Below are 12,910 nucleotides of genomic sequence, written 5' to 3'. Positions count from 1 at the left end.
TTGAATTGTAAAAGTTTTGAGTGGGAGTCTTGTATAATTAAGACTCTCATTGAGTGAATTCCTATGGTAGTTGGCTTCTGAGTGTGTATGAATGCGTATATGATAGTGTGTCTTTGTGATATCAAAGGGATTCCAGGAAACAAATGTTTTCTATTTTTCTCTGTCAGGTGTGCCATCGTGTCCACTTTCAAAGATCTCAAACCACACCACATTCTGTCAAATGATCACGCTCACAAGTCATTCAGTCATTCCTTCGACAAATCAAATACTTACAAACTTTGCGGATTTACATTATGTTGGTGTAGATAAGTTTAGATTTTATTTGACTACTGCGGCAAAATGCATTATCTTCAATCCCAGATTCTTTTTTTGTTGAGATGTACTGTACAATATTGACCCTGATATATACTCCATATGCAGTCAAATAAATGATAGGTTTTCCAAACGTACGAAAATTACTCAACGTTCAATTTTTTTTTTTGTCGAGAATCATATTAATATGCTAAAAATCTTTTCATATTTACATGTACATGGACACTCTGATAACAAAGGCTTCACGTCCTACCCTTTCTTTCAACATCGAAATCTTTCTACCGAACTTCTTTTTTTTTTCGCTCGCTACCTACAAATCCAACCTTGTTCTCCATCATATAAAGCAATGCTTACACTTTTTGCAAACTTCTTTTTACTTTTGATTGTCATACACAAGGTAGTCTGGAATTGTACAAGCTAAATTCTTTCCCAATAAATCATCTATAAAGCACCTGAATCTCTTCACGAGGGAGGGAAAGAGAGGTGACGAATAATTCTGGATGTGAATCGGTTTCATATATATTAGTTTTCCATAAATTCAGAGATATGTGTGATTTCTGTCCATTGCAAATTGAGGGCAGGATAATTTGGCAGTATAATCCTGGCTGAACTAACTCGGACATATTGAATACACATCTATTGTTTTCTCTCTCATTTTACTTCTAAATGTTCATATTCCAAAACAGATTCATCATCACCCGCTGTGAAACCATAGCAACAAAATCTGTACAGCATCCTTTCCAATGACAGTTACCAGTTTACGATCCCACTCGCATAAAACATTTTAATATGCAGTCCCATTCGTTTTCACCTTCCATTTTTTTCTCTTCTTTTCCACTGCGTAAGAACATGTACATGAAAATTTGAATGAAAAAGAGAGCGTACGGGATGAAGATTTTAATGGGAGCACTTATGTAAATTGATATCAACTTTTGCCTGTGTTTAATCCCCCTTAACATTGCACCAATTGTAGTGTTCTCTGGCACGAGTACAAATATTTCAAAGTTTATCTTCATACTTTTACATTTCTCTTTCAGTCAGAGAAAGTAGCCTATGCACGACTAAACAAATTTATTGATGTCATAAACTACATTGATATTTCTTTCATTGGAGATTTTTCTATTTAAATGATGATAGCGATTCAAGATGTTCCAAAAGTGGTTAATTCTGTGTATGACCATATTGACAATGCCTGATGAAATGCAGATTTTTATTATTTGTGAGGTGGTTATAAAATGCATGAGTGGTGAAAAAAAACACATAACAATAAATGGATGAGCTTGACTATGAATTTGAAGAGGAATCACAGCCAGTGACATCATTTTACTGCAATTGATTATATTAATGCTGTATTTGGACCAAGGGAAGGAGTACAGATGTTACGCTTTTACTGTTTTATCATTCTGATCCCATACTAAAGCAAATCGCTGTGACGTGTTAATCCTCTTTTTTGTTTTTGTTTTTTTCTTATGAAAGCACTGAATAATCACAAAAGCACTGATAAAACCATCCACAACAAAGTAGAAATAAACACAAAACTGAAAAACCATTTTGCTATGTGCATCAAATGTGAATCAGGCATCTGAACCCCCAACCTCCCGTAACTATCCCTGCCTTGCACAGACTGTTTGCACCTCAACCGAATTTTTCCCTCTTCGCCCGCTAGTTTACACTGGCTGCATGAAAAATACATTTGCCCCTTTTCACTCTCCACAAATCTCAAAATAGTGACTGCATTCCAACGGCAGATATCCTGCTCTTTTATGTTTCTCTAGATCTGATTTTATAGTGAGAATTTTCTGTGCAACCTACAGACAACTATCTATGGACACATACTGAATATGTTTGTTTTTTTCTTATGTACAATTGACCAATATCACAATTTTAGCACTCTTCCTCTTTTTTTTTTTTCTTAAACCAAATTTACACAGTGAATATTCATTCATATACATAATCATAGATACTTTACATAGAAACATGTGCTGTGAAATGCTGCAAAAAACAAACAAACAATAAAAAAAGTTGAGTCCCTTTGACAAGGATCAGAATTCCGTAGAGTTGAGAATTAAAGTGGATTCTCAATGCATTCGTATTGTCTTTTAGACATTGTTTGGTCTATACTGTTAACTTGTAGCTCTGTGAATCTGCGTAGGAACCCTGCTCCCTCTTTCATCACTTTCCCACCTTGACTCGACCAGACTATTTTTCCCACAATCTTTCACTCTTGATATTGGTAGTTATCCAAAGTACATTGGACTGGACTGTTCGATCTCAATACCCCCCCCCCCCAAAAAAAAAATAAATAAATAAACAAACCCAACAACACAACAACCCCCAACCCTCAAAAACATTACAATCCAAAACTTGATGCCCAACTCAGATGCAGCATGGAAGAAAAGTGACAAAATTCTTTCCTAATCTGGTTGTTTGAAACTCAACGTCTGTCGACACCAACAGATTCTTCGAAATGTTTTGCAGTACAGTACTTTTCTAAAAAAATGCCTGCATTGGTTTACTCATACAAGATGGTGGCAGACACGTGGTACGGAAACAAGATGCGAGTGTCATCGCTCTGAAATGACGAGTCAGAATTTCGTCGAATTTGGCTATGAAGTGTGTTACCTGCGTGATTTAATTTCACACATTTGACTATCAATGAGTGATTTGGATTATGGCTAAAATCTCTCTCGTGCCATCAGGGCTACACAAGTGTTCTATCGTGTGCTAAAAAATAAACGACAGGAGGTGTCACTTAATAACAATCTGCCACATTTTTTCCCACACAGAGTCGGAATAGTGAAAAATATCAACACGTGTGAAACCCATCAGAACATCAAAACAATACACAAAACCAAGCAAACTCCCAAACGGCATATATAGACAAACTTGGCTATTCATCTACAATAGCTCTATCAACTCTTTTCATCTTTGAACACACAAACAAAATGGCTAAGATAGCTGGAAAAATAGGATCAACACAAAATGTAATCCAGAACAGTTATTTCTTTCTTTTTATAGCAAATTCTCCACGTAATAATAATAATACTTTCTGTTCAACTTTCCAAATATATTCCACTCATTTATTCTCCGGAGAATGTGTAAAGACCAAACCATGAACAGTGGGTGACAATACAACAGGATGGAGGGTGGGCATGAAAAAAAAAAATTCACCACAGACTGCACCAGAAACAAACAAACAAAGCGGCGGCAATGACGACTAATCACAAGTCTGAACGATGAGTGAACACGAAATGAAGGGACAGACAGACAGACAGACAGACAGACCAGTGTAGCGGTCTCTACTGGGTTAAACACAAGACACAGCAAATTGATTTTTTTTGCCGCCTTCCATCACGTTTCGCAAATCGCAGATAAACGGTCACGGGAGGGTCTGTATGCATCGTACAATTTTAAACATATACCCTATATATCTTCACGTCCATTTCACTCAAACGACCTACACAGAATTTAAAAAAAAAAAAAGATTAAGTGTCCCTTCAGAGGTGGATACGATTGATATTTTGAGACTGTTTACGAGCTGGCTACCACAGCTGAATCAAGTATGCAACATTAGTTTCGACAAATCAACATCTCTGCACTACTACAGTAGACCAGTCACTATGTCAATATATTACGCTAACAGCTTTTCTTTCTTTTTTAATACGGTAAGAACATACACTGCACCAGCTCTCTTACTCTGGCTTCTGATCGCTTCATCATTTTAATTCCTTCTTATTGCATTATATTTTGTAAGACCCTTAGCTACGGAATATCATACACTTTTATCATATAACAATAGAAATGCTTTTTTTTTTTTCTCTCCCTTACATGTTTGTAGTACAGCATAATTTACAAAGAGAATAAGATAAAATAAAACAACATCATCTCATCCATACTCTTCTTTGAAGAAAAACAAAAGAAAATAATGTTGATACAGAAGAATCGGTCAAAAATTGATTTACAGTCTTTAAAAAATCGCCAAAGAATCGAATTTCATGGCATTGGTACATGGCTGCCTAGACATAGGTTTAAAACGTGAACAAAATTGTCTGAGATGCACGGGGAAAAAAAAGTAGCTACTTCTCGCTAGCCACATATGAGGTATACTGAAAAGATAACAGGTCATAGAAATCACCACCATCGCTAAACATATTATTTGCCCCAGAATGAAAACTAGCAAAAAGGGGTCTAATGAAGGAAAATCACATCTAACTTCAGTCAGTTAACGTGGTATAGCTGATTTCTTCTTTGGATAAAACCTCTATTCAGCCAGTACAGCAGCTCCAATATTGTTATAAAAACACATTTCAAAAAACTCGTAGCACAGTCAGAGTTGTTGTTTTTTATTTAAAACACAGAAATCACTCGTCTCTGCAAAAATCACTGCGTGTACTCGAGAACATGAAACACACACACACACACACACAAATTTATGCAATAGTAAAATAATATCGATAAGTAGCAATTTTATCTTACAAAGATATACTGAGCTCTTTTGAATGCCTTTTTTTTTAATGTGCAAAAAAAAAAATGTAGATTTCACCACATCCACATCAACTTACATACATAATTTATGAACTGGACACACGCAGATTCGAAAAAGTTTTCATAATTCAAGTGGACTGTCACCATAAAAGGGGTAACAGATATCAGGCAGACTTGAAAAGAAGGAAAGGAAAGAATCAAGAATATCTTCAAAAAAAAAGAAAGAAGAGAGACAATTTTCTGATTGTATGAGTGGATTGGAGGGGAGGGGCAAGGAAATAGAGTGGTGGGGTTGGGATTGGGGAATACACACAGAAAGAAAGTTAATCTCAGAATTTCAGGGTGGAATCGTCCCATTCTAGCGGTGTTCCTTTAACTTCCACCTCCACCTCCTCCTCCTCCTCTTCTGAACTCGAGCTTTCGTCTTCCAGACTATCCTCGTCGTCGTCTTCGCTAGATTCGTCTGTATCGCCCGTGGCAACAGGCTGCAGGTAGATTTTAAAAAAAAAAGAGCAAGATGGAGAAACATCAAGATTAGTCAGTTACAATGGTATCTGAACTGTTATGGCAAATTTACAATTTCACTCACACATTCTCACAAACTGAATGCACATGAAATGTAAGAACTACATGCTAATGGTTTGCATGAGTCTGTCTTAAGTCAATTTGTATTCTCTGCCGACAGGCCACCTATGACATCGCATAAGTCAGTCCATTAAGACATGAATCACTCACATATACGTCCATAGAGCCAGAAATTTGGATTCTTTTGTTTTTCTCAAATGACTGATGCTCCATGATTAAAAACAAACAATACAAAGTAAAACACTTAGCACAGCACCACTTTGATCATCTTCATTCACCTCTTCCATAGGATTGACTGTGATGTTAGGGGATATTCATCCATCCCCACCTCGACTCTCCCCCCCCCCCCCCCCAATCTTCCAACAAGGTCACCCTCAACAACTAAACCCTTCTTCTGCAAAAACACCTGCTGCAAACTCAAGGGTCATTCATTAACCCCCTACAACCCCAAACCACATCAATCCCTACTTGTCATCCCCACCACTCACCCCTTCCACAGGATTGATCATGATGTTAAGGGCCATTAATTTATCATCCCCCTTCTAACAAGGCCACCATCTACCACCTCACCCCTTCCTTCTGCAGAATCACCTGCAAACTAAATGATCATTCAGTCACCCCAAACCCAAAACCCCCCAAACTAAACCAATCCCCCATCCACCCCATCCCCCCCTCCCCAACCCAAATCTTCAAACAAGGTCAACCTCTACCACTCGCCCCTTCCTTCTACAGGATCACCTGCAAAATCATTCAAGTTACCCCTACACCACCAATCAAACTAATTCCCCCACACCACCTGTCACCCTCCACCACTCACCCCTTCTAAGGGATTAACTGTGATATTAAGGGCTATTCACTGAACATTCCTCCTTATTCCTCCAACAAGGTCACCCCCTACACCCCCAACCCAAACCAGTCCCTCACTTCACCCTTCACCTACAAAAAAACAAACAAAAAATCAACCCTTCCATGGGAATAACTGTGATGTTTAGGGCCATTCGTCCATCATCCATTCCCCCATTAAGATCACCCCATGCACCCCAAAACAATCCCTCCCTCATTTGTCACCCTCCACTAACTCACCCCTTCCATAGGAATGACTGTAATGTTATGTGCCATTCATCCATCATCCATTCTCCCATGCCTCCTACAAGGTCACCCCCTACACCCCAAAACTACCCCCTCCCCAATCTGTCACCCTCCATGAACTCACCCCTTCCATAGGATTGACTGTGATGTTTAGGGCGGAGTCGTCCCAGTCCATGTCCTGCCCATCGAAGTTCCGGCTGGCTTTGTGCGCTGCGTAGATGCGGAAGACGCCGAGCACGATCATGAAGAGGAGGAAGCCGACACAGAGCACGACCACGATGGCCATGGCAGTACCTAAGGGTGGGGCGAAGACAGGTAATTGAAAACGTCATCAGTGACCTCTTCCATACTGATGAATGTACACCTTAACTTACAGACCAGTTTTCCTCTGTTTTTTCAAATTGAACCCCCAAACTCAGCCATAATGTTAATGTCATGAGCTAAATCTGGTCAGGGCCCTGCTGCATGAAAAAGATGAAGTCAAGCATAAGTCAGGCATCAGCCGATCAGAACTGAGTATTCAGAGACAAATGTTTGATTTTCTGACTTACGCTTGATCTCAACTTTCATGCAACACGGCAAAGGTCTTTAACGAGATTAGCATTTCTCAAACATTTTGCACCACTTTGTTGGAATGGTTCAATACAACATTTTCCACTCACTGAGGTAAGAAGGTCTGGTACATCACTAAATTAATGTCTTGTCAGCTTTACATTCTAGCAACACTGTATGCAGACAAGGTTGCCAATGGTACAGACAAGGTTAACCACAGGAGCTCAAATTTCTGGACAGCGAGCTTTTATTTGAGAACACATATATTGTTTATAAATCTCTGAAAAAATGGCTTCAATTCAATTCAATTCAATTCAACAATTCAATTCAATTCAATTCAATTCAATTCAATTCAACAATTCAATTCAATTCAATACATAAAGCTGAAGAAATCTCAACTGCTGAAACCATTGACCATCGACAAACAAGTGGTCAATTGTAACAGATAAATCATAGGACTATGGATAGATACACCGCTGATATGTGGTCACATCAAACACCTGATGCGGAGCTATATACACATGTAATGCCCTTACTTGAAACTGCGCTCTTCGACGCGATGTGCTTGGGCGAATTCTCCTTCAGTTTGTCGTGCACTCTGACGTTGCTGTGACTGAAAACGACTGACTGCTTGGCGTGGCTCGGCTTGTTTGGAGCTCGTACGGCCTGGTGAAGGACTTGAATCTGCAATGGCAAATTCATCCCAATCCAGATAAAAGGTTACATTAAGTATTTAGACTGAACACACAGTTGGCTCGGCAAACTAGAACATTTATCCATTCATGTTGAACTAGTTTAAAACTACGGAATACATACTGAATCAGACTCATATAAGAATAGTACAGCAAAAAGCGGCCAAGTAGAAGTAAGAATCATTCCCATATTCAATGAAGTTTATCTAATTCGTAACTAAAAGGAGTGTGGAAATTTCAGTCATTCTTTTTACAAGACACAGTGACACGTAGCATTCCATCCATTTAGATATGCAATGCATGACATAAAGTATAGTCCCTAACCTTTGAAGCAATAATGTGGGATGTTAATGAAACGCAGTAAAGATTCAGTCTTTATCAAAAAAGAAAAATTCCATGTAAGAAACCATCATGTAACCATCATGAAACAGAGAATACATACGTAAGTAATAATTTCACTCCAAATCTGTTGCATAAATGGCTACTTCAATGGAAGTTGAAACAGCTGTTACATAATAGATGAAAGAAATAAGAAAACCGGGAAACATTGCCATTTGAAACTCAAAACCATTTCAAATCAATGAGCAGGAACAAGTGCAGAAGGATCAGATTAGAAAATCTGAAAATATGAGCTGAAAACTTGGGATAACCTTTTGACCCTGTACAACCATGATATGAAGAGCGCCCTCAATGTTTGTGACCATCCCTACCCCACAGGCATCTTACCCTGAAGTCAAAGTCGTTGCTAACAAATCTTCCGTTGAGCTCTGTGCAGTGCAGTGTGAGGGTCTGCTCGGTGAACTTGCTGTTACTGGGTCTGATGTATGTCACCTGGTGTAGAATCGACTCGTATGTCTTTAATTCCCCAATACCTGTACAGAGAGAGAGAGGAATAGAGTAAAGACTCGCATTACATGTGCCAGGTAGTTCCCAATCCAATGCCCTGTTCCACTCTTCCCCGCCCTTCCCTGCCTTATCCCACCCTACCCCACCCAAATCTGTTTCCGTCAACATTTGCTGGAATTCACAATTTCCGAGCAAATTGCGCTCAATCACTCTGAACCTCAACCTCAACATTCACACATTGCGGAGGTCAACAAGTACACCATAATTCAATACAGATTTTTTTTTAAAATTAATTGAGTATCATTATTCTCCTTTTTATCTTTTTTTTTTTGTTGCTTTGGTTTCATTTCTATATCACATATTGCATTGCTTGGCCCCACATAATTATTTAGTCCCGTAGTTGGTCTCACATACTGAATCTCATGTTTCCAAATGTTCTAACTCGCATTGATGAAAAGTTTCAACAGGTGCAGGTACTATCATGACCTGACTGCGTCACTTCACACTAATAAATACTATGCAAATCATTTAATCATTCAAGAAAAAAATTGATAAATGACCTCGTACAAAGCAGTCAGTCTATACCTTTGATGACCATTCCCTTCGGTGAGTGTACGACAGTGAGCTGGTACTGGTCAAGGATGGCCTGAGGAATGGTCAGCAGTTCCCCAGAAGCCAGTGGGCCGTTCTTACTCAGCAAGCTGCAGGAGTCCAGGTTGTGGGTCAGCAGGGTGGGGGCATCTTCACCAGTCATTTCCTGTTGCTCTGTTGTTGTTGTGTTTTTTTTTTTTCAAATTAAGTTAAAACAAACAAAAAATGACAATTGCCAATCTCATATATCCCACTGCAGATCCATTATGCATCACATACAGTATACATTGTATGTTGGTTCATGTTCATACACAAGTTTGATCATGAGAATCATAACTGATTCTCATTCACGAGATACAACCTGACGCCTGTCTGCCTGAAGTATGCTATTATAAGAAATTTGAGTGTAGTGGGTTACAATAGCATACAGTACTTTAGACAGACAGGTGGCCGATTCTATGGGTAGTAGATCTCAGATAAAAGAATTTAATGGTATAAAAGCACTGACAAAAGAGGAATTTGTGAGGAATCTTTTCATTTCAGTATATTGCTATCATTACTGTTGTCATCATAATAATTATTGTCATCATTATGAGCACTACCAATATCATCAATATGGTTGCTGTTGTTGGTGTTATTATAATCATCATTTTCATCACCATCATTGCTTTTATTATCATCATCTCCATCAATATCGCCATCATTGCCACTATCATAACTAGTAGCAATAATGTCACTGTCATCATTTTAATCACTACTGTTATCAATATTATGATTATGATTATTATTATTATTATCATCGTCATCACATCATCATCATCATCATCACCATCATTCTCATCATCATCCTCATCATCCTCCTCCTCCTCCTCATCATCATCCTCATCATCCTCCTCCTCATCCTCCTCCTCATCCTCATCATCCTCATCATCATCATCCTCATCCTCATCCTCATCCTCATCCTCATCATCATCACTACGACAACAATCATCATTACTTTTATATTACTTTTACACTGGCATTATTATCATCATCATTATCATCATAGTCCCAAGTACCGGTAATCCCCTCTTTACCTGCTCCGAGCTCCTCCTCCTCCTCCTCTGACATGACGCTGACGATGGTGACCGTCTTGAAGGGCTGGATGCCAGCGCTGAGGGTGGCGGCCGTCTGGGATGTGGCCTGGGAGCCGGTGATGCTGATGGTGGGCTCGTGGGGCTGGAGGACCATGACGTAGGAGGAGACGTCCGGGATGCTGATGTCGACACCGTTGCAGCTGATGGATGCAGGGGATGACGGAGACAGTGAGGCAGAAATTTTTAATGCAAATTGCTGTGTTCCTTTTCAGTTTTTGGTTTTGTTTTGTTTTGTTTTGTTTTGTTTTTGTTTTGTTTTTTGTGGGAGGACTAGCTGTGTTGACAAAATTGTCACAATGATTCATACCAGCTTGAATGTGGATCTCATTGCAAATACCATCTGATATCAGTTATAATCACTATCATTGTATTTTGATTTTTCCTTCTGAGGTCAGGGGAGGATGGAGAGCTGGAGAAGAAGAACTTTTAGCATGCAAAATCAAGCATTTCATTAGACTGATCTATACACAGGGTGTGTGAAATGAAAAAAATACCCCGCTTTTTGTTGTTGTTTTATGCATGGTGGGGCTGAAAAGGCAATGATTGCAGTATTGTAATAATTTTTAGCAACACACTGAATGTGAGTAATTCATAATACAATGTATATGTAGCACAACTTGCATGTATCATATGTACATGGAGGGTGACGATAGTGTGGAATAACCTCTTTTAGAGGCCATATAACATATTTTAACTGACTGTAGTCAATTCCATTATACAAGTTATACAATGATCGGGTTCATCACATTGCGTAAAGTGAATGTTATCTCTTCCTTATCCATTTCCTGTAGAGCTAGATAAAGTGTGAGAGTGAAAATGATTCAACACCAGAGTGTGACACTGAGCATCAAAATTGTGGGGGGGGGGGGGAGAAATCCTCAACACATTCTGTAATCAGATGGATCTGATACAGAAGTGAAGGCCTTAAACAGAAAAGATGAATATCCAGCCTTTAAAAGATGTAAAACATAATGTTTTGATTACACTCAGGACTCTTTAATACTTGATAACTGTCAAAAGGAAAGCCAGAACCCAACTTATTTCAAGTTGTAAGATGAATTCTAAAATTTGATGGGGATGGTAAAGGGGGGTGAGGGGCATGTTCCATAGCCTGAATGTGAGAGACTAGGCTGCTGGCTTGGGTCTTGCTTTAACCCATTAAGGATGAACTGGTTTTGCCATAACATGCATTTCCCATAGACACCTGCCTGAATATACTCAAGACTAGTGTTCAACAGGTTAATACACACCTTGCTTTGGATGAGATGGTAAGAGGTCGACGACCTGGGGTGGGGAATGTCCTGGCGTTGAAGTAGGCCACCTGCTGAAGGACGCTGGAAAACTCTACCGTCAGCTTGCCCTGGAAACGAGACAAAAATGGGGTGAAAAATGAATACACAGTTCGAGAACAAGAATGTCTCCTGGGGCTGACTCTCAGCACTACTACAAACTTGTTTGCCCATGGCAGCCTCTTCCATAATAATGCCCCCTCTATCTTCTACCAGGGCCCTGCTATTATCATTCTCACCTAAATATTGCCAAGCATCCATCTGAACATTTCGATCACAGGGGTCGTTAAGTCAGGTGAGCTGTCTTGCCATTGGATCATAAATATATGCATCAGTCAAAGTTTAAATTCTGTTGAAGTTTAAATTCTTTATGATAAGTGTGAATTTACCTTACATAATATTCTACGAGATATTGTGTCATCTTCGCATTGCTTTAATATAAAACTCTGTAACTATTCAATGTTTTGATATGAATATCACGACTTGATAATATATTGATTGCATAGAAGAAAATAAATCTGCATTTCACACTCATTGTGAGCCATTATATGCCTTGCTTGATTACGACTTTTGCTGTGACGGTACACGTACAGCATCCCGCAAACAACGGCTCCCATCTCTCAGGGGAGGATGGGGGCAGAGGATATTAAGTAACATAATTCACTCACAGTGAGGGTGAGGTTGGTGTGGGCGGTGTTGATGCTGGCGACGTTGACGGGCAGGTTGCCGACCTGGAAGGACAGGCCCTCCTTGCAGCGCACCATACAGGAGACCACCTCGGGGGCCTCCACCTGGCCCGGAAGGATGCTCAGGCCCGCCAGGTAGCCGGTGAAAAACTGGGCAAACTTGCTTTGGGCTCCTGGGAGAATGATTAAGACAAAACATCATCACATGAATATAATAATATGCTACTGCTCTTTATTTGTATTTGTGTTTTTAATCCATCAGGTTTAAGACAAGAGAGAGGTGATTCCCCATGCCCACAAAATAATAAAACACAGATGATAAACACAGATAGATTTGCATTCCTGAATACGCCTTGATAGAACATCAGCAAATTTTCTCTGACCTCCTGTAAGAGAAACTTTGGCAAGGTTAAACATCACATGCATATGACTTTCAATGTCTCCCCATCCCTTCCCCCCTCCCAATCCCCTCCATGTTACACATGAAAGGAACAGATAATTTACCAAATGCATTTTCAAATCGACAGAGGGGGAAATATGCTGAGAATATTGAAAGAATCAATACAAATTTGATCCAGCCTACAAGTAAATTAGATGAAAAACATCATTCACTTTTTTTTTCACTTAGGTTTTCTTCTGAAGAAGAG

General features: G+C 39.4%; 1 protein-coding gene across 1 annotated transcript in view; it reads right to left on the bottom strand.

Annotated features, from left to right (window-relative positions):
- Positions 1–271: 271 nt before the first annotated feature.
- The window catches only part of LOC139717663 (calsyntenin-1-like), a 79,502-nt gene continuing 66,863 nt past the window's right edge, over positions 272–12,910 (bottom strand). Inside the window, exons 7-14 of the mRNA XM_071629169.1 lie at positions 12,246–12,436; positions 11,539–11,648; positions 10,229–10,428; positions 9,147–9,326; positions 8,442–8,587; positions 7,560–7,707; positions 6,596–6,765; positions 272–5,282 (exon numbers count right to left, since the gene is read on the bottom strand). Of these exons, the coding sequence (XP_071485270.1) occupies positions 5,127–5,282; positions 6,596–6,765; positions 7,560–7,707; positions 8,442–8,587; positions 9,147–9,326; positions 10,229–10,428; positions 11,539–11,648; positions 12,246–12,436 (1,301 nt within the window). The 3' untranslated portion in view covers positions 272–5,126. The remainder of the gene's footprint in view (positions 5,283–6,595; positions 6,766–7,559; positions 7,708–8,441; positions 8,588–9,146; positions 9,327–10,228; positions 10,429–11,538; positions 11,649–12,245; positions 12,437–12,910) is intronic.

This window comes from Diadema antillarum, unplaced genomic scaffold (genome assembly GCF_040938485.1).
Source record: "Diadema antillarum isolate AM-2024a unplaced genomic scaffold, OU_Dant_1.0 scf00000079, whole genome shotgun sequence".
In the NCBI taxonomy this organism is placed as follows: Eukaryota; Metazoa; Echinodermata; class Echinoidea; order Diadematoida; family Diadematidae; genus Diadema; species Diadema antillarum.
This window is presented reverse-complemented; position numbering and strand designations above follow the sequence as displayed.